Here is a 22,190-nt window from a genome sequence, read left to right on the forward strand (position 1 = left end):
TTTGTAGAAACAGATACATTTAAGATCTTCTCGTGCTGAGAGAGCAGATGAAAAGCATGTACAGGAGCTCGACTTGAAGAACGATTATAAATAAAATTCAATCAAAAAAAGGAAGGGGGAAAAGGGGAGGGGGGGAGAGAGAAGGAAAATAAACACAAAATCTCCAAAGTGTTTTTATAAATACAGATATTAAGTCATTCCTTACCGCACGTCATCTGCACCGCCCGCCCCCCGCCCCCGCCTCCCCACTACAAGATCTCCTTTCCAAAGATATGGATCTATCCAGTTAGCTTCAACTATTCCATACCTATTTGCAGATAAAGTTGATCAAAGCACATATTTACTGATTATCTAAGCTACATGGCTCATGGGTTTAATGCTCTCCGCTTTTGCTACCCCACCCTCTGCAACTACTTTCAATCATCCAGCAAAACCAGGAATCAAGTTATTTGGTGGGTGGGTTTTTTAAAACCTACAAAAGGGGAATAAAAGCAGCCGCCTAGATTTGATTTATTTTTTAAGAGGGGGAGAGAAAGGGGAAATATCACATTCTTAATACTCAGGAAGTCCCCCTTTATTCTGAGCCTGTGGCAAAGGTTTTTTTAAAAAAAGGAATGAAGTGGGTTTTAGAAGTCTAAGAGCCTTTCAACCTCACCAATATTCCTTTGTTAAGTTGGAAATTGAGAAGCCTGTGACTTTATGAAGTGAGCCACGGCCGATTTGGAAAAGGCACTAGCATTCGCCTCTGGGCTGAGGCAAAAGGATTTGGGAAAGATGTGAGCGGGGGCCTCTCAAACCCAGCCATAAACCACATCTCAGCTATTATGTGACATGCTCTTTTTCTTTGACACGGGAAAAGATTCTGCAGTGGCAGAGCTAGGGGAACCTTTGGCCCTCCAGATATTGCTGAACTACAACTCCCATCAACCCCAACCAGCATGGAGTGATTGGAGTTGTAAGTTCAACAACACCTGGAGGGCCACAGGCCTCCCACATGTCTGCCACAGAGGAGGGCCCAGCAACTTTGGTCGCTTAACCATCAGCTCCCCAAGGCAGTCGGGCCGGCGGCTGCAAACACCAAGGCTCCGACCACATTTGCCAAGGCCTTGGGAGCCAATCGCACCGAGCGGGCAGTGCTAAAATGCAACTAGCAAGTAGCGTCACAACCACCTACAAAATCTGGAGCTCAGTGCTGCTCCTAGCTGTCATATTACGGGTGGAAGATGCACACGTCTGAATTCTCTCTCACACACCCTCTGCCAGGTTGACACCTGTCCCATGCTAGGTTTTTCTACATGCAGGATATCCTCAACATCCCTCCGTGGGAGAACATCTACCAAAAGCCAACGCCATCTCAACCTGTAGCCTGAGAAAGTCCAAATCACGAGAAGGTTCTTCCAAGTTGGTTAAGAAACAGCATCTCCGGCAAAGCCCAAAGGCCTCTGTGAGATTTGAAGCCAAGAGAGGGTCATCTCCTGACCCAGTGGCTGAATCGTGCCCACCTTCCCCACACGCTCATTTGAGTGCTACTCTGATTTATAGTTCCCTATAAGGGTGAAGATTTGGGGTTCAAGCGAGACGAAGTTCCAAAAATCTTAGCAGAGGAGGAGCACCCCTCGATCTGCGTTTACAGGGCAAGTGAGTCACCACTGTTCCTCAACCCAAAGCAAAGCGAAAACCAGTCCCTTCAGGAAACCCACCTGTCGCATGAGGGATCGCAACAAAGTCCTACTCTGAGCAGACCCACTGAAATGAATGGACCAAAAATCAGTTACGCCCGTTCATTTCAACTGGGTCGACTCTTTGAGTAGGGCCAGCGCCGGAGGCAAATCCCCGTGACGTAGCTTGAGGGGGCTTTCCTCTCCACATGCTCGATGTCGACAGAAAGTCTTCCGAAATCTGCACTGCATTTCGGAGAGATGAATTCTAACTGAACAGCTACACCTGGTGGCCGACTGCGAGGGGGGGAAGAGAAAGCAACCCCAAAACAACCCTAACATGATCAGAGACTTAAACTGTACTTTTTTAACACAACTGTTTCAGGGAGGATTTTTTTTTAATTAAGAAAAACACCAACTATAAAAGCCTCCATTAAAAATGAAAAAAGGACAGCAAACGCCAACTGGAGACGGACTGTTCAGACTGCTCAAGCGACAATTTTTTTCAGCTGTGACTGGCAATAGTGAGAGTTTGTGCAGGCCAGGAGTAAATAATAGAAACCTTGCATTATTGTGACAAGACAAAAAAAATGTAGGTGCACTTAAAATGCACATCCGGTACCACGAGGGGCCTGGATTAGCCATGATTGTGTGGGATGGCAGGAGGCAAAAAGTAAACCAGCTACCTCTCTTGGCACAACAAGGCTCTCATGGGGACGGCTGAGCAAGCAGTGCCTTGCTCCCCCTCGCTTCACTACTGTAATCTTTACTTTTTAAAAGAAAAATAGCTCTTTGTGAAGAAAACATCTCTCACCCCAGATGCAGGACACAAGATGCTTCGTCAAGCGTGTCCCTTTTTTAAAAAAGATGAACGTCTTGGCCTAAGAGCAGACAGACACACTCAACAGCTGAGCACCAGCACGTGAAGCGATGGCATTTGGGAGAGAGGGTTAGGCAGCTCAACTATTCCTCTACCCTCCTCCACCCCGTTTCCTCTACAAACCACTTCACACGACAGGAAGTCCCAAGGTGTGACTGGCAGTCTAATGAGTCAAAAAAGACCAAGCGGCAGAAGGAGAGAATGCAGAGGTCAACTGGCAGATTCAGAGGGTTATGCAGCCTTCCCCCTCCCACCCTGGCGTGACATGGGGAACCCCCTGGTGTCTCCAAAATGTGCAAATCCAAGTGAATACTGAAAAAGAGCTGAAGAATTCCAGAACTGATTCTGAGGTAAGTAAAAACAACACAACAATGCCATTTTGCGGGGAGGGAGGGAGAGGTAGGCAGAAACCGTTTTTCCTCTTGGCTAGTCTATTTTTTAAAAAATCCTACTTCACCTGTTCCGAGACGCAACTCATTTCTTCTCCTCCTCTGCCCCAAATTGGATTTGCTACAAATTTTTAAAGGTGGGTTGTTGTTTTCCCCTTCTCCCATCCCCAAAACTAAACCCATGAGCCAAACTTCTGTTTTTACCTGTACATCGCGGTATTTATCCCAGAGTCGGGAATAAGATACCTAGGGAGTCCCATACGCTTTTGTTTTGTTTTCCTGCCGCTACCACTAATTTTGGTCTTGGAACCGGGAGGGGTGTAGGTGGATGGGTTGGAGGGAGGAAAAACAGCGCCTTCACTCCTGCGCTATGCTCCTCAGGACGTACTTCACCGTGTAGGCGAAGGCCGCAAAGCCGACTATAACAAACAAGTTCGCCAAAGCTCCGCCCAGGAGTCCATGGTTCCGATTGGCCTGCTGCAGGCCGGGGTGGTTGTTGGCAGCAGCCAATGGGATGTGACCGTTGAGGAGGGGCAGCCCGTTCTGGACGTGGTGGGCTTCCCCGTCGGGGACGACGTCCGGGAGCGGGAGGGTCAGGGGCCGGCTGTGGAGATCTTCTCGCGCCTTTTGTTTCTGCTTGATTTCCTGGGGCGGGGAAAAACAGGGAAGGGAGATCAGCGAGGGGCAACGTCTGTGCTGGCGCTGACAAACCGATTTGTTTATTGCAGATACCAGACGCTTGCCGCCCAAAGGTCTACAAGCAACTTGCGTTAAAGAGAAACATGTGCACGTACATAATATCACCGGGGGGGGGGGGAGAGGCAGGGACCGTATTATACATTAATATTTAGTGTAACAACTTACATAAAAACAAAAGCACCACATTAGCCCCGTAAACTGTAGCAAACAACACCTGCAATGTTGGCACCAGTCTGTCTCGAGAGACAATGGAGTGCGCCTCTGGGGTGAAGTCAAACTGCTGTGTTAGCAGCGCTGAGGTGACCTCCTTGAGGTGCAAGCCTGGGCAGTATGCACTGTATGGAGGTCCTGGGCTACCCAGACGACAAGACCCGCCTCTTGGCCTCACTGATGCAGTTCAAAGGAAAGCAGAGCAAATACATCTGGCACCAGCTTGGCTGCAGTTGTTGCTGTTAATTGAATTTATATACTGTCCTATACTTGGGGGTCTCAGGAAGAAGAAGAGAAGAGTTTGGATTTGATATCCCACTTTATCACTACCCAAAGGAGTCTCAAAGCGGCTAACATTCTCCTTTCCCTTCCTCCCTCACAACAAACACTCTGTAAGGTGAGTGGGGCTGAGAGACTTCAGAGAAGTGTGACTGGCCCAAGGTCACCCAGCAGCTGCATGTGGAGGAGCAGAGACGCGAACCCAGTTCACCAGATTACGAGTCTACCGCTCTTAACCACTACACCACACTGGTGTAAAATTGTTCACAAAATAAAATCAAGACATAAAACCACAAAATAAATAAAAACAAAAACCCAATAGCTCCCCTCCAATTTTTTTTTTTTAAAGGGCATAGGATGCAAATCAGATCAACCAAAGGTCAGGTTAAAAAGGAAAGTTTTTGACTGGCACCTAAGCGTGTATAATGAAGGTGCCAGGAGAACTTCCCTGGAGAGAGCATTCCACAGATGGGGAGCCACTGCAGAGAAGGCCCCTTCTCTTGAGGAGGCAGCACAGGGAGAAGGGCCAGGGCCTAAGAAGATGACCTCAGGGTCCAGGTAGGTTCATATGGAAAGAGGTACTGTGGTCCTGAGTTGCCGGAAGGAGCCATACAAGGCGCCAGTCAGTGTAGACTATACCGAGCTAGATGCACCAAGGTACTGAGTTAGTATAAGGCAGCTTCCTAGGTACCCCCCCCCCCGCCTCTAGGTGCAATAAAATCGATGCCATCAAGGTCGCCCAGAAAGGCCATCTTATACTGGTTTAGATGCATTGGTCAATTTAGCTTGTCTGACACTGAATGGCACCTTGGGTCTATCAGTGCAGACACGCCAAACTAAGATGAACCAGGAGCTCAGTGGTAGAGCATCTGCAATGCACACAGAAGATCCCAGGTTCAATCCCCAATGGCATTTCCAGGTAGGGCTTGGGGGGCAGGGCAGACTCCAGCCTAAAATCCCAGTATAGACAATACTGAGCTGGATGGACCAGTGGTCTGACTTGGAGAAGGCAACTTCCTGTGTTCCTGGGATACTAGAGGTAACCTACGGCCAACCGTGACTATTGCACCGTGCACACTGATCCTGTTTTGCTAATGCCAGTTTCCAGGTGTTCGAGCTTACCTCCACCACGTCAGGGAATAATTCACAGAAGACTTTGTCTTTGACGTTAAATGCTAAACTCTGCGACGCAAGCTGCCTTTTCTGTTGAGAGACGGGGAACAAAAAGAAAAGGCAGGCATCAGTTTGGAGCCGGCGTTTTTACAAATGAAACAAATGCACCTTGGAGGACCTCTGCAGCATTCAGTTATTTATTTTTGCATAGGCAGCTAGCAGATCCTGCCCTGGGAGGTTACTTACTGTGAACTCTGACGTTTCTATACTGCCCAGAGTGGGACCTTTTTCAACCATAAAACTAAGAAGGCCTGTTAAGATGGTCGAGACCGACCATGCTGGGTTCCACGTGTCCGGGTGGAAGTCGGTAATCGAAAGACATAACCTGCAAGGGAAAAGGTCGGTACAAAATTAGATAAAACTCCACCAAAGAGCATCAGGACTACATTTTTACCAAACCACCTCCCTCCCACCACAAAAACCCCACTCATTTAAACAAGAGAAGGAAAGCATGTTTCGCATCCCCACAACCAAAGAATCATGTGAACTTTAGGTTGTTAAAGTTGCTGGGAATTGTAGTTCTATCAAGCGTAAACTACAGTTCCCAGGATTCTTGGGGGTGGGACATGGTTTAAATGTATGGCACAAGGTATGTATATTGGTATATGAGACAACAAGGCATATATACCTCAATATAGGTATCCGAGACAATAAGAACAATTCTGATTAGGAAGCAAGTGTGAAACTGTAGCTCAGTCATTAGCACCCCAGTGCAGCGCTATCAATTCACTGGCTATTTCTGCCTCTTTCAAATACAGCAGATCCTCCAAAAAGTACTTTCAAGGTTCCTCTCACCTTCTACACATTATATTCTGGCAAGTGATACATGGTTCTTTAACTTATTTCATACATGGTTCTACACTTATTTCAGATTTTGCAAAGACCTCCTTACACACAAGAAAAAATTCTGTCCATTCTCTTGCATCTTTATCTCTCTCTCTCTCTTTCCTTTTCCCTGTTTATGATGGTGTCCTTGAGCATCAATAACATCAGCTAGCGCTGATGAGTTCTTTATAAACACTTTGTTTATCCCTCCAAAGAAACAAGTTTGCTTGCCTCTGCTGTATATTAAGCCAAAATCTTCCCACAGGGTTGAGCAAATTCCCAAGCTCTTTATACAGTGTGAGCTTTCTAGGAGGTGAGGAGTCTTAAAACGGGCTTGAGAGTGTGGAAGCAGGCCGTTCCCAGTCGGTTTCAAAAGGATTTGATAAAGGTTACTTTGTCTACTTGAGACAGTTTAAAATGTGACTAGAAAAGAGAGCTCACATGTGGTCCCATCGCCATCTTATCTGTTTCAATCTACTCTTGCCTCTGGCCCTACCCATCACTGGCAAATGCACACACTCACACCCAGAGGTTGCCTAGAAGGGAAAGCTATAACACACACACCCAGACCAGATTATTGCAATGTGCTCTATATGGGGCTGCCCTCGAAGATGGCGCTGAAGCTCCAACTGGGCTAAAATGTAGCAGCCAGCTTCCTGGCTGTGGTTCCATTTAGATCGCATATAATTCTGAAGATGCAAAGCCTCAGCCTGGCCTCTGACACCTGAGATGGTTGTGATTTGCTTTAAACTGTTCTTAAAGTCGTATTTTAAATTGTTTGCAACCCACACTCTGGGAACTTAAAGAGTGGAAGGAAGGAAATTAAATTAAATTAAATTAAATTAAATATACTAAGGTCCTTGGGCTGAAAAATATTCCTTGCATCTTGTTTAACAGCAGAGCATGTGCTTTCTACGCAGGAGGGCTCATTTGCCACATAAATGGATCCCAGGTTAACAAAGCTGAGAATTGCCTAGACTAGAGGAGTTTGGTCAGCCAGAGCAGACAATGTCTAGGTACAGATAGGCCTAGAGACTGCCTCTGCAAAAGTTAGCTTCCTGTGCTGATGAGACAAAAGGGGGAGGGGAACCCCTTGGCAAAGAGATATGTGGACCAGCTTAGATCCAACATATCAGAGTAAGGTGAAGTGGGGGGAACAGTATTGAGAGCTGACTTTGAGGGCTCACCTCACCCCGCATTGGATTTTAGAATCCAGCTTTCTAGAAGACACTGCTCGGCTTTGAAGTCATTGGCTGTTAACAGTAGGTACGGGCAGACATTAAAGGAAGCTACTTACCTTGTATTGCATTTAAATCTTCCATTCGGTGTTATCATATAAATACTAGGAGGTTTGAAAGGAAATTCTCTGGGGAAGATTAGTTTCCCGTGATAATAGCCACCTAAAGTGCCGGAAAGGAAATAAAAACAACCCGTATTCAATTAGCAGCAAAGGTGGGGAGGTCCAGGTTTGCTCAAAATCAGCCTGGCAGATGCACTGAACACCCGACGGCAATTCAAACACACACAACCTGCTACCACCACCCCCCAAAAAAACTACAAATGGCTGTCAACGGCAATCAAACTGGTCACGTCAAATATGAAGCAGGCCTGAGGCTACCAAACAGAGACATACAGCTTTATGGGCTGTGGGAGCCTCTAAAAAACTTATCTAGCCAGGGTAGTAAGAAGCATCTGTAGGAAAAGGGAGAGATCGGACTGCAGAGGCTCTCTACCAGCTCTGATGAAAAGACAAGCACCTTTGGCCTCCTCCTCCCCAAATCTTCCCATTCCAGCCAAGTTAGCTCACTCCAAGAACTAAGGACGGATGCCCATGTTTGCTTTACCCCTCTCTTGTCCTTTCGTGTCGTGTTTTTTAGGACTGCGGGTCAGAGGACAGGGAATGTCTTACTGGTATTCATAAGCCACTCTGGGAGCCTTGGAGGGGGGGGGAGTAAACAAGCCTTCCTCAAAATGCTCTGACAACACATACTTAATTCGTTCCGGAGGTCCGTTCTTAACCTGAAACTGTTCTTAACCTGAAGCACCACTTTAGCTAATGGAGCCTCCTGCTGCTGCTGCACTGCCGCTGCACGATTTCTGTTCTCATCCTGAAGCAAAGTTCTTAACCTGAGATACTATTTCTGGGTTAGCGGAGTCTGTAACCTGAAGAGTATGTAACCTGAAGTGTATGTAACCTGAGGTACCACTGTATATAAATGGTTTAGATATAGAAGGGGGAAGTCACCAAGTACCACTAGCAACGACACAGATCTAAAGCATGTATTGTTGGTGTGGTTAGAGCATTTTAAGGCTTGTTTACTTCATAGTCTAGCTTTATTTTTATCTGGCGTTTCAAAAGGTAGCTGCGATTTACCTTCGTACGGCGTCAACTCGGGTCCCCGTACAACATAGTGCCTAAGGGAGAAAGGGAGAGCTTTTATTGCACAGTTTCCAAGGAAGGGGGATGGGGATAGGGAAGGGGGAGAGAGAAAAGGAAAGAAGTAAGTTACATATTATATCCCCACTTCAAAAAGCAGGTTCGCTATAGGCAGCCCTGCAGGAACACTGTATAGTTTCGTGACGTGGGGTAGAAGAATCATCCCATGTCTAAAAACACTTACAAGTGGATGCGATTTCAGTTAAATTTGGAGCATCACAGAGCAATGTTGGTAATGATTCATTTGATAAAGAGAACAGATCCTAGGCTTGCAATTAATTTTCTCCGGGTGACATGTCTCATCATGTTATGTGCATTTACACACACACCACACCAGTGTGGTTTAGTGGTCAAGAGTGCTGGGCTGAGGCCTGCAAGACCAGGCCTCAAACCCCCACTCGGCCAGGAAGTGTGGGTGACCTTCAGCCAGTGACTGCCTCATAGCATCCCCTACCTTACAGGGTCGTTGTGCAGATTAATGGGGAAGACCAGTTGTGTCACACTGAGCAATGTGGAAGAAAGGTGAGATATAAATGCAGTAAGTAGGTTCTGAGTGCAGGCAACAACTCTTTTAGGTGTTTCCAACTGAAATGCAACCATGCATGTGTGCACTGCGCCAACCCCAGAAATGGCCAGAAAAGGGGGTGGAGCAGGGTTGCATGCGCTCCACTGCCATGTCAGGAATGCAATCCCTGCACAAGACGGTCATTGCCTGTAGATATACATGGAATGTTTCCCTTAAGGGTCAACAGGCTTCTGTGTTGGTCGGATGATCTCATCAAGCACGCTTTCACCATAAATAAAGAAGAGGGCTGTATCCAATGAAATCCTACGCAGTCTACCCAAGCTATCTGTGTCCATCCATTTCAATGGGTCTACTCCGTGTAGGACCAACATTGATGACAACCCAAAAGGCTGTGACCCCTGCCCAGTTGGCCCCCATTCCTTACCATTCAAGGATATTTGAGGGTAGAGGTTCAGCACATATATAAGGCACTGGGTCTTTTTTAATTCGCAGGTAGTCCTGTTTGAGTCTCTGGGTAGCTGTCGTGGGTGCTCGCTTATTACTATTGCTGCTCATCTGCCAATAAAGAGGGTGGGGGGAAGGGAAAATACACTCATTTATTTATTTCAGCATTTTAAACTTCCCTTTCAGCCAAAGAGGCTTTCAGAGCAGCTTACAAAAATCATTACTAAAGATAAGTTTCCCTGCTCTCAGGACTCACAATCTAAAAAGTCACAGCACATGAGGAAAAGGGGGGGGGAGGGAAGAGGAAAAGGCAACACTCAAGCGCAAGTTCTTCAAGCTGCAGGAGTAGAGCTGGTGACAATGTCGAGACCAGGGAGGACAACACAGTTCCTGTCTCACCAAACTTATATATACACACACCCAAGTTGTTTGTGTTGCCAGGGCAGACGGCAGCCAATGGCAAGAAGATCAACAGCGCCAGCAAGAAGACTTTCTATCACATGCAATGCTTCTATTACCCACTGCCAAACCAGGAGCAACAGCTGCCAATCTAATGCTCTGGAACCCAGCAACTGCAGGAGAGTAGAAAGCAGAAGGGCAGTGCCAAGCTAATCAGAACTTTGACCAATGTCCCTCAATTTTGCCCACCTTTCTGGCACCTGCAGAACATCAACCTTCACCAACAAGTCCCAGCTGCCTACAAGAGCCTTTGCAAAGGCCCTCAAAGGATTAACGAGGACACATTTCCCCTGTCGGTCTCCCAGCAAAGGTCACCATACATATAGGGTGACCAGAGCAGTTTCTGTGTCAAAACCAAGCCTAAATCCCAATTTAAATGGATGTAGAAAATCATTTTCCTGCAATAGCACCTCAGTCTGGTCCCTGTAAACCCACTAAAGAACTTTGCCCAAGAAGAGGAGATTGGCAGCTGGGCAGTAGTTAGTTAGATTTTCTGAATCCAGGAAATTTCTTAAGGAGTTGTTTTCTCATTTTTTCAGTTAATTTGCCTTAACTTTACACTCTGGGTAGGGGAGCAGCTTCTGGACTCAGAGAAAGGAGTGGAGGGGTGGGGAGAAGAAGCTCAACATTTTCTTGTGCAATATTGGTTATCGAAGGTCAAAGTGATAAAAGTTCCCTTTAAGCACACCACGCTCAAACAAAATATTCCAAAAAAGCTCTCAGGGTTTTGACTGTTTGATCCAGCAGCACAATGAACGTTAAGAAGCATAATGGGTGTTGGGGAGTTAGGAACAGCCTGGCTTGTCCCACAGAAGTTCAAGGACTATTTTTTTTAGGAAAAGGAGGGGTGAATGGGCACACAATAAGCTTTCTGAGCTTTGTGAGAAGCCACTGACCAAAGTTTGGGGGGGGGGGTAGGAGAAAGGTCTCTGTAAATCAGAGTCAAAACCTGCTTTATTCTGGAATTAAATTTATCAGGAGATTAAAGATTATTAAAACGCACATTCAAATTTCTCCTCAGTTATTCCCTTACTAAACGCATAGACAGGCATGATGAAAAGATGCAGCCAAAAGGAAATTCTGGCATGGATGTGAGCAGCAGCATCTCTATAGAACAGCAGTGGAAATCGTTTAAAAATCTGAGTTTATTCTTATGGCCTAAGAATCTCTGGAACCTAGTTATGGCAGAAAAACACACACATACGTTATGGGTCCCAAAGGGACAGGGAGATCACATCTGCTCAATATGGTGGGATTTTATTTCAAATAGTTTAGTTTCAGATTTACAGGTACCTCTCCCCGCCATGCTGTCTTAATGAATATGGATTTCATGGTTCCAAATTGGGTGTTATTATTTAATATGTTTGGGCTTTATATTCCCTGCATTTAGTTGGATATACTGTGGTACCTCAGGTTAAGTACTTAATTCATTCCAGAGGTCTGTTCTTAACCTGAAACTGTTCTTAACCTGAAGCACTTTAGCTAATGGGGCCTCCTGCTGCCGCAGCACGATTTCTGTTCTCATCCTGAAGCAAAGTTCTTAGCCTGAAGCACTATTTCTGGGTTAGCAGAGTCTGTAACCTGAAGCGTATGTAACCTGAGGTAGCACTGTATTACTGATTTTTTGTTACTGTTTACCTGTCTGAAAACAAAAAACCCTAAATAGGTTAGCAGTTACTAGACGACTTAACTGTTGTTAATAAAGCTGCATACCTGCCATTTCTCCCCAGCCCCACAAAAAAGAAACTTGGGAGTCGTAGTTTAATCCATCACACAGCTGCAATTCCGATCACCCTTAAACTACAGTTCCCAGGATTTTTCCAGGGGGCATGCTTTAACATATGGTGTGTACATGGCCTAAGAATCAGCTATTCCAATCAATGGCTGCTCTTCCACATCCAGAAACTCTTCAAAGGCAACCTCTTAACCCCCACCCGTGCCAAAGATCCCAGATATTTGGCAGGACAGCTCTTTGTTCAATGGCAGTGCACCTCTGAAGACCACACGTTGAGGTCAAGGAGTGAGAGAACATTTTGGCCTTCGTTTCTTGCTTTGTGTGCATCCCAGAGTCATGTGGGCTGTACAGGCTGCTGGACTTTATGGGCCTTTGGTTTGATCGAGTTGGGCAGCTGATTTGCTGGGATTAAAACCTTCAGGTGCGGAGGAAGTGAGACCAAGTGGCAGAGTGACAAACAACACAGAAGGCTGCCGCATTTAAGATTCAGTCATTTGAATGGCCACTCTGGAATGTGATGACTACACAGGCTGGTCTGATGTACCGAGGATGTTATTAGGAAAGGATCAAATACTTTGTTGGGAACTAGTTCCAAACACCAGCAATCATCCATGAGAGCCGAGGCCAGAACCTCCATGGTCAGAGGCAGTGTACCTCAGGGGTGGCATGTCCCATTTCACCGTTTGAGGTGAACTGGGAAGTGCCACCCTGCTCTGCTGCACCGCCCCCAGACCGCCCGCCATGCCACCTCTGCCACTGGCGCAGAAGCACAGCTGGCACAGGCGCCAATTTACGGCAAGCTATTGCAAGATTTTGGTGAGATCTCACTGGAAATTGGCTAGGTATTTATCCAAGTAGCTGCGAGAGAGTGGAACATCTCACTACACAACCAGAGCTGGAGGTTACCAGCTCTTTAAAGCTGGATCACCTACACCTAGCCCAATTCTCAACTGAAAAATGTAACAATGCATAATACACTGAGAAGTGCACCCAGTCGCATGTTTAACTTATGGAACAGACTGCTGCAAGATGTGGCAACAACCATTGGCTTGGATTCCTTTAAAAGAGGATGAGACAAATTCAGGAGGATAAGGCTTTCAATGGCAACTAGTTGTGATTACTATATGCCACCTCCAGGATCAGAGGCAGAAGAATACATCTGAACAGCTGTCTGTGGTGAACAACATGGAGAAAAGGGCTTCGGATCCTGATTCTCAGAGGCAGCTGGTTGGCCACTGTGAGAAATTGGGTGCTGGACTGGATGGAAATTAGATCTTCTGAAGAAGTAATACAAAAGTTCTGATGGAAGTGGAGGAGTAGAGAGATACAGTAGTTTTGATGGGGTTTTTTAAACGTTAGACAAAATCACCTAGATCTGTCATTGGCTACCAATCATGATTGCTGTACAGAACCCCCCAAAAAACATAGAAAGCTGCCTTACGCCAGATCAGCTCACTGATCTGTCTAGCTCAGTACAGTCTACACTGGCAGCAGCTCCTCGGGGTTCCAGATAAGTCCTTTGCCAGCACTACTTGAAGGCTCTAGAGGCTGAACAGGGGATCTTCTGTATGTATCTCATTAGCTCTACTGCTGAGCTATGCATGGCCCTTCCATTAAGTCAGAGAAAGCTGCCTTAGCTAAATGGCACAATGGCCTAGGGTAAGTACTCTGAGTAGCAACGGCTCTCAAAGAACCAGAAGCAGTCTACAGAAGATATCAATTACCAGTTCCTGAGGAGTAAACAACATGAAGAAAACGTTGCTCTCATGTCTTGCTTATTGGCTATCTAGGGGCATCTAGCTGAACACTGCCAGAAGCAGAAAACTGAGCCAGGCAGAACTTTTGGTGTCTCTTCTGAGATTCTTGGCCATGATACACAGGAACAGAGCAGAACATCTGTGTACAGAGATAGAAGATCTCTAAATATTGAGTTGTATCCAAGAGCAGGCCCATTAAAATCAATGGACCTAAGTTTGGAATGCCCACTAATTTCAATGGGTCAACTCCAACTAGGATTAGCACTGGACAGAAGCCATAGCTGCTAGAGCTCATGCCACAGGGGAGGGCTGTTGCAAACATGCCCTGTTTGTTTATTAGGTTTTAACCCACTTTTTAAGCAAATCTCCTCACAAAGCAGCAAGCTTAACATACAGCTAACAATACAAAACAAGTGTTTAAAAGTTTTTTAAAGTATTACCAAAGATTAAGAGTTAGCTAGCACACTTTAAAACTCCAACCCCAGAATCAAAAAATGCAACAGGTGGTTTAAAGTGCTGGTCCTGCTCTGTGCAGACTCACTGAAATTAATAGGCTTGATAAACATGGGTTGATTAACCAAATGGACCTACTCCAAGTAAATCTAGGTTATATACATAGCCCAATGGGTTACAGCAACCAAGTAAGTTCTACTTAAGACGTGTCGAAATCAATGAATCTCTGGTCATTGGTGTCCATTGGTTTTTATGCACCTACTCTGAGAAGGACAAAAGCGACAATCTGTAATATAAGCAGAAACTTAACTACAACGCACCTTGTCCCCAAGCCCTGTAGAAGAGTGAGGTTGTGGGCTCCCCACAGACCCCTGACCGGGGTCTGCTGCCAGTCAGTGCAGGCAATACTGAGCTACATGGGCCAAGGGTCGGACTCGGTGTAAACAGAGCTTCCCGTATCCCTATCTCGGGGGCCGAGCTCCTCTGAAAACCCCAGGTTCAATCCCCGGCGGCCTCTCCAGGTAAGGCCCTCCGAACCCCTGGAGAGCTGCTGCCAGCCAGTGCAGGCGGCAGTGGTTTCCAACGCGCCTTTCCCACTTCCTGGGGAGAGCCACCCCAAAGGGAGAGGGGGTTCGGAGGCTCCCCACGAGCGCCGGTCTAGAAGGGATGAGGGCCTTTTGGTCGGACACGGCCATTCGGTTTCCCAGGCCAGAAGCTGCACCCCATAATAACAAAATAACATTCTCCCCCCCAACCCCCTTCCTCGGCCTGCCTGGCTCCTTCTTTCCTCCTCCCTCCACTCCTCCTTTCCTCGACTCACCTCTCCCTGCTGGGCTCAGGGCCCCCCTGCGCGGCCTCGGGGCGGGGGAAAGGGGGAAGGAGGGGAGCCGGAGCCGGAGTCGGCCTCTCAGCCTGGGCGTCTCGCTGGGTCCCTCAGGCGCTCTTCCCGCCGCCGCCTCCGCCGCCGCGACCCTCCAAGATGGCTACCCAAGGCAGGCGCCGAGTAAAGACCGGCTTCCCGTTTTCCCCCCACCTACTTCCGGTTCCTGCGGAGGATGAAAAGGAGAGGAGCACATCCAGGAGGCGACGCTCTGGGCCGCGGCCGGAGATGGGGGATTTGGAAGGGAAATGTACGATAGAGAAAGGTGTGGAGTTTTTCTTTGCGTCACTTCCTGTGCAGAACGGAATCGATGTCATCACCATTGTAACCCCTCGCAAGATTGTACAGGAGGGGGTTGGCGGCTTCGCCAAGAGAGTTTACAGAAGGCCTATGGGCAATAGAGATAGTAAAGTGTAGAGTGACCTACGACTCCTTACATCCTTTTTTAAAATTTAGGATTCTCCATTTGATTTGAGATTTGTATGGTGGTTTTTCTAGCAACAGAAGCAAAGGGAAAAAGAGGCTCACAACGATAAAAACAATAGATTCTTTTTTTAAAAAATCAATATGGTAGTCTGATCGTACCAACAACAGCACAGTAATATGATCGTACCAACATGACCAAACCGTACATTTAAAGCACTCTTACGCCACTTATTTATTTTTTATTATTACTTACTTGTTAAATTCATCCGAGGATCACGCGGCGATTTACAGTAAAAAAAGAGTAATGGCTTTCCCCAAATAATGCTGGGAGCTGTAGCGAAATAAGTCATCTGCAGCATAATGGGTAAGCATTGCCTGCTATTTCATTTCATTTCATTAGTTTTATACCACCCTTCATCCGAAGATCACAGGGCGGTTCACAAGATACATATGCGTGTAAAGGTATTGTCACTCTACACGATATTAAGTCTATGGTGATTGGCAACACATTCTCCTCGTTCCATATTGAATGGGTCTAGCGCGGCTACGTGGCTTGATGTGCGCCTGCGCGATAGAGCTTCTGCCCGCTTTGGTCCTTAGTGGTTGCTCACCTTGACTGCTGCCAAGGGGAGAGCGATGCGCTTTCTAGCCTCTCAGAAGCAAACAAAGCAGCGATTACTACTACTACTACTACTACTACTACTACTACATTTATTCATCACATTAAAAAAAAAAAATCAAAGTGACTTAACAAAATATTTAAAAACACCAAACAACTTGTTGACTGTGTAAAAATCAAATGCTGTAGAAACGAGCATCTCTAAAGGTATTCACCCAATAACAAGAATAAAGAAGGGTGCATTATTTTTATTAATTTCTTTTTTGTTCTACAAACCACATTATTCTAAAAACAACAACCCCCCCAAAAAGCAAAGCAGTTTGCAAAAAATAATAAAACAATTACATTCTCATTTAAAAACAAGCCCAAGAATCCAAAACCTTCAAAAATAATTAAAACCAACGATCAGCTGAAAAGCAAATTAAAACACATTCCAACATTCCACATGGCTGGATAGAGTTGCCTAAAGAAAAATGTTTTTAGCAGGCGCCGATTAGAGTACAGTGAATCATGTTATGTGTAAGTGTGACTTCTTATATACATAATTTTTATATAAGAAGTGTGACTTCTTATATAAGAAGTGTGACTTCTTATATACATAATTTAAAATATATACATAATTTACCTTGGTTCCTCAGGTCTTCGGTAAACAGTCTTTGGTGAACAGTTTGGCAAATGGATCTGAGCATCCCCTGAGCATGTTTAGATAGCGCCTTCTTTGCGAAACGGCTATACGGTGGTACCTCAGGTTACATACGCTTCAGGTTGTATACACTTCAGGTTACAGACTCCGCTAACCCAGAAATAGTACCTCGGTTTAAGAACTTTGCTTCAGGATGAGAACAGAAATTGAGCGGTGGCAGTGTGGTGGCAGCGGGAGGCCCCATTAGCTAAAGTGGTGCTTCAGGTTAAGAACAGTTTCAGGTTAAGAACGGACCTCCGGAACGAATTAAGTACTTAACCCAAGGTACCACTGTACTTGCACTTTGACGTGCTTTTGAACTGCTAGGTTGGCAGGAGCAGGGACCGAGCAACAGGAGCTCACTCTGTTGCGGGAATTCGAACCGCCGACCTTTTGATCGGCAAGTCCTAGGCTCTGTGGTTTAACCCACAGCGCCACCCGTGTAGATGTGTGTAAATAAAACCATATATCTTAAAGACACTACAGTCTCTGCCATGCCTCGTTTTTCCAAAGGAAAAACAAACTCTGGTTAAGTGCCAAAACCTCTGGAATCTCGCAACCTTCAGCAGAGATTTGGGTGCCCTATAACAATACTTATAGGAGAGGGCTAAGACAAAATGACCACGGACAATTTTAAAAGGTGCTTCGTTAGGTTTCTGTGAGATGAAAGGAACTTCCAAATGGCAAACAATTAGGAAGATGAAATTGAGGATTAAAAGCCCTGTCTAAATCATAACATATAATTAAGGAGTTTTATCATTTTTTTGTTCCGGAGAGAGAAAGAGAAACTGGATTACTATTCTTGCAACGCTGACGGTACTGTATATAAAATATACACCCGAATTTACAACACCGAAGGCTTGCAACTGCCCTGGACTCTTCAGTCAGTTTATAGCGCTTGGTTCTCTCCTCTCTGTGTGTGTTTTTGTTTCAGCTACAGATAATACCGGGACGCGGGTGGCGCTGTGGGTTAAACCACAGAGCCTAAGGCTTGCCGATCAGAAGGTCGGCGGTTCGAATCCCTGTGACGGGGTGAGCTCCCGTTGCTCGGCCCCTGCTCCTGCCCACCTAGCAGTTCGAAAGCACGTCAAAGTGCAAGTAGATAAATAGGTACCGCTCCAGTGGGAAGGTAAATGGCATTTCCGTGCGCTGCTCTGATTCGCCAGAAGCGGCTTAGTCATGCTGGCCACATGACCTGGAAGCTGTACGCCGGCTCCCTTGGCCAATAAAGCAAGATGAGCGCTGCAACCCCAGAGTCGGCCATGACTGGATCTAATCGTCAGGGATCTCTTTACCTTTACAGATAATACCATTGAGTTGGAAGGGACACCAAGGGTCATCTAGACCAACCCCCTGCAATACAGGTGTCAAAAGAACCCTGCTGTATCAAGCCAAGGGCCCATCTGGTCCAGCATCCGGTTCTCACAGTGGCCACTGAGTCGCATCCTCCATCAATTTGACTGGTCCTCTTTTAAATCCACCCAAGTCGGTGAAGCTTGTGGCATCCTTCCGACTGCTGGACCAGATCAGCAGGGCAGTCACCCGCTGTCACGTCCTGGAGTCCATCATGCTGCCAAGCTTCCTACCCAGGCCAGCTCCACTCAGCCCTTTGTCTATCCAGCTCTGCTCTGCTGGTTCCAGTCACCAACCTGGTATTTTAATCTCACCAATAATGACAGTGTGTTATTAGGCAAACCCGTCTTGCAAAAAAATGGTTTCAACACCTCTGCTGACTTGTTTTCTCCCGCATGCAAATAAATCACAGTACATTACAGGAACGGCATTTGCTCCTCATCCCAAAGAAAGGATCCAAGTCGTGCAGTTGGTTTGTGTCTCGGGATGGATGCAATTCGCCAAAGCAGAGAAGAAGCTGGGATTTTGACATTTTCTTCTGCGGGAAACTGTACTGTGTGTAGAGGGCTTTCTGCAATCTCAGGAAGGAATCAGAGTTGAAGGTAAGTGAGGATTTTTTTTTCCTATTTCAGAGAAATAATAATAAAACATATATTCCATAAGACATATTTTGTGGCACTGTGCAAAATATGAGCAAGCCAGGGCTGGACTAATATGACCCTTGCTGGTACCTTTCCCGGGAAAATCAGAGGCTCACTATGTCAGGTTCCTATTGGAAGACCGGACAAACGCTAGAACATTAGCAGTGGCAAAGTTTTTATCGGTGGTTGCAAGAACCAATGATCCCCATATTCTGAACAAAATGCTTGTTTAACCTGGAGGTAGGCTGTATGAATTGTGTATTGTTGGTAAGGATTTGTTGGGTCTCTGGACCATAATAAAGGTTGATGAATAATAATAATAATAATAATAATAATAATAATAATAATAATAATAATAACAACAACAACAATACGAAGCCAGACAAACTCAGACAGTACAAGCCTCTTGCCTAGGGCGTCTGTAGTCCAGAGGGCATTCCTAAATTGTTGTTTTAAATGTATGAGGGGCCACAACCCTGCAAGTGTCCAGTTGCAAGCCCTTTTCTCCTCATTCCGTCCAAGCGCTAATTCCATACAAGTGAATGGGTGGCTGATATCCAGGGGCTCTAATGTTGTGTTTCTCTCTTTTTAAAAAAGTGTGCATGTGTGGAAACCATGTCCCAGGTTCCCCATTGCAAGCTCCTTCCTTCTCGTTGCTTCCAAGTTCTCATTCCATCTAAGTGAATGGGTAGCTAAGTACAGGTGCTCCAGTTTTATTGGTTTGTTTGCTTTTTAAAAGTGTGTAGGTGTGGATACAGTCTCCCAACTGTCCCATTGTGGGCCTATTCTTCTTCATTCCATCCAAGTGAATGGATACCTTTTGCTTTGCTTATATGGAACAAGGTCAAAATGGGAGTGGAGGTAAAGATTAAATTTCAGTGCTGCTCTATTGGGAGAGGAAAGGCAATTTCCTTCCCGAGGAGAATCGTTGGCACCCGTCTGTCTCGAGAGGCAATGGAGTGTGCCTCCAGGGGTGAAGTCAAACCACTGTATCAGCAGCACCAAAGTGACTTTCCCAGGGTGCAAGCCTGGGCAATGTGTGTGGAGGTCCTGGGCTGCCCAGATGACAAATCCACCCTCTCAGCCTCACTGATGTGGTCCAAAGGAAAGCAGAGCAATACATTTGGCACCAGCTGGGCTGCAGGAGTTGCTGGAAGAAGGCATGCAAGGCACCATCCAACCATCTTAGGGACTTAGCCAAATACATCTTGGTTGCCAGTGTGGGGTAGTGGTTAAGAGCTGAAGACTCGTAATCTGGGGAACCGGGTTCGCTTCCCCGCTCCTCCACAGGCAGCTGCTGGGTGACCTTGGGCTAGTCACACTTCTTTGAAGTCTCTCAGCCCCACTCACCTCACAGAGTGTTTGTTGTGGGGGAGGAAGGGAAAGGAGAATGTTAGCCGCTTTGAGACTCCTTCGGGTAGTGATAAAGCGGGATATCAAATCCAAACTCTTCTCCCAGAGATATCCTGCAAGGCAGCAGAGGTTTAGGATGAGAGTTTTCCTTCTCCTAGATGGGCTACCTTCCCAGGTTGATCAGCTCCATTTGCCCCTCACTTCCCTCTACAGCACATAGAGAAACCACCTTCTTGACCATTGGACCCACTATTGGTCTTGCCGGCTCAATCCGCCAGAGCCTGTCTTCTCATGCAAGGGAAATCCCAAAGTCGCCAGGTACCTTCACTTGGTTTAGCTGGCCAGTTGAAGCCATTCCCAGGATGTGGCCACTGTCACATGCTGACAGCTTGTGGGAGCCACAGGTGAGAGCGGACTGCAGGGTAGGGACCAAAGACAGACAAACGATCCCAGAAGGATAGTTGCGTCCCCTCCCCTAATATCCCATACCCTCCCCAAGAGAGTAGGATGCAGAAAAATGCCTTGTTGCCTGAAGGTACCAAATACAGTGGTACCTCAGGTTAAGTACTTAATTCGTTCCGGAGGTCCGTTCTTAACCTGAAACTGTTCTTAACCTGAAGCACCACTTTAGCTAATGGGGCCTCCTGCTGCCGCCATGCAGCCAGAGCACGATTTCTGTTCTCATCCTGAAGCAAAGTTCTTAACCCAAGGTAATATTTCTGGGCTAGCGGAGTCTGTAACCTGAAGCGTATGTAACCTGAAGCGTATGTAACCCGAGGTACCGCTGTATGCTGAGGCTGCTCTGATATTGTTGGGAGGGGTTTAAAAAAGAGCTCAGCAGCTTGGGGGGTTGTCTAAAAAAAGCTGAACAATTTTCAAGTTTTCCTTCAAAAGGCTCAAGAATTTTGGGGCCTTCCTTAAAGAAAAAAGCTCAACAACTTTCAAGGTGTTCTGGTTTTTACTTTTTGAAATATGGCAACCCTAATATCTGTGTAATACAAGCTGCCCATTTCCCCTTTGGGGGTGTTTGGGGGGTGCCTTCTCTTAGAAATGGCCAATGTGGGGCCCTGCAGAGGTTGTTAGACTCCTACTCCCATCATCCCCAGCCAGCATTATTATCATTAAATTTATTTCCTGCCCTCCACCAGCAGGTCCCAGAGCAGGCTCCAACAATTAAAAACTGGGTGGACCCTGAAGACACACCTCTCAGGTGTCAAAAGCCAGGGTAAAGAGGTTGTCAGACAAGGAAGGAATTCCACGACGTAGGTGCTGGCGCAGAGAAGGCCCTCTTCTAGACCACCAGTTTTATGTACTGAAGTTCTCACCCTGGGCCAGCAGGGGGATACTGTAGATAGTTTTCACTCAGGTCCACATATGCAAATAAGGAATTGAAAGTGACGTTCAGTGATTGGATAGTTACAGAAAGTTGTTACTGTTGCGTTGTACTGGAGCTCTATATAAGCAGGCTGGATGAACCCTTCAGTTCAGTTCTGTTCTAGCCTGGGAATAAACAAGAGCTGTTTGAAGAATCGCTGTGTCGTCTGATATGTTCACCCACAACTTAACAACCAGCACCCAGATTTCTGAGAGAGGTAGAACAACAAGAGGGCCCCCTCTTCTGTTCTTAACACCCAGAGGGCCTGTCAGGACAGAGGAAGTCGCTCAGATATTTGGAGCCTAAGTCATGTAGGGCGTTAAACAAAAATGTGAGCACCTTGAATTGGGCCTGAAAATGAACTACAATGCAGTCGTTTTAAAACTGCGGTAATAAGGGCCTGGCCAATGGTCAGGGGCGATGACAGGAGCTGGAAAACAACATTTGTTGGCACAAGAAGCTGTCTGAGTCAGCCCCTTGGTCCATCTAGCTAAGTATTGTCTACACGGACTGGCAGCAGGTCCCCAGGGTTTTGGGCAGCCCTACCTGGAGATGCCAGGGATTGACCCTGTGACCTTTTGTGTGCAAGGCAGGTGCTCTAACCACTGAGCTGTGGCAGCTCCCTGACATACTGCAGGAACGATCTGCCAGTCAAGATTGAGAACGGGAGTGTCTCCAGAATTTCGCCATTTTTCAGGAAGGATTCAGGCCCATCCCGGAAATTTTGGTTGCCCAATTAAAGGGGATTAAAGCGCTAATTCGCCTACGTACAACCAATCTAGATTTTACAAAACAAAAACAAAAGCCTTGACTTTTTGCTGCTGGGAAAGTGTTGGGGAAACATAATGAAAAGTGTGGGATGAAGATACGATTAAGGCGTAACGGCCCTGCAAGCAAATCAAGATGAATGCAAGTTGAATGCTCACTGTTACATATC

General features: G+C 46.4%; 2 protein-coding genes across 2 annotated transcripts in view; one reads left to right on the forward strand and one right to left on the reverse strand.

Moving 5' to 3' along the window:
- UBE2J2 (ubiquitin conjugating enzyme E2 J2) lies at positions 1 to 14,927 on the reverse strand. The gene is made up of 7 exons (XM_081923859.1): positions 14,745 to 14,927; positions 9,501 to 9,631; positions 8,488 to 8,528; positions 7,411 to 7,513; positions 5,475 to 5,613; positions 5,238 to 5,318; positions 1 to 3,572 (listed from the first exon to the last, which is right to left on the reverse strand). The coding sequence occupies exons 2-7, from the start codon at positions 9,629 to 9,631 to the stop codon at positions 3,285 to 3,287; spliced, it is 783 nt and encodes a 260-aa protein (XP_081779985.1). The 5' UTR covers positions 14,745 to 14,927; the 3' UTR covers positions 1 to 3,284.
- A 3,405-nt stretch (positions 14,928 to 18,332) lies between these two features.
- SCNN1D (sodium channel epithelial 1 subunit delta) overlaps positions 18,333 to 22,190 on the forward strand; it is a 66,871-nt gene continuing 63,013 nt past the window's right edge. The window contains exon 1 of the mRNA XM_081923620.1: positions 18,333 to 18,486. The gene's annotated coding sequence lies outside the window, so the exon portion shown is untranslated. The remainder of the gene's footprint in view (positions 18,487 to 22,190) is intronic.

The sequence above is a fragment of the Podarcis melisellensis genome, assembly GCF_964234715.1.
Source record: "Podarcis melisellensis genome assembly, chromosome: 8".
NCBI classification, from domain to species: Eukaryota; Metazoa; Chordata; class Lepidosauria; order Squamata; family Lacertidae; genus Podarcis; species Podarcis melisellensis.

Coding starts and splice junctions, on each gene's coding strand:
- UBE2J2 (XM_081923859.1), bottom strand. CDS start 9,631: ATGAGCAGCAATAGTAATAAGCGAGCACCCACGACAGCTACCCAGAGA. Junction 5,614..7,410: donor AGATTTAAATGCAATACAAG/GTAAGTAGCTTC, acceptor TTTCCCTTGCAG/GTTATGTCTTTCGATTACCG. Junction 5,319..5,474: donor TAGAAACGTCAGAGTTCACA/GTAAGTAACCTC, acceptor GTCTCTCAACAG/AAAAGGCAGCTTGCGTCGCA.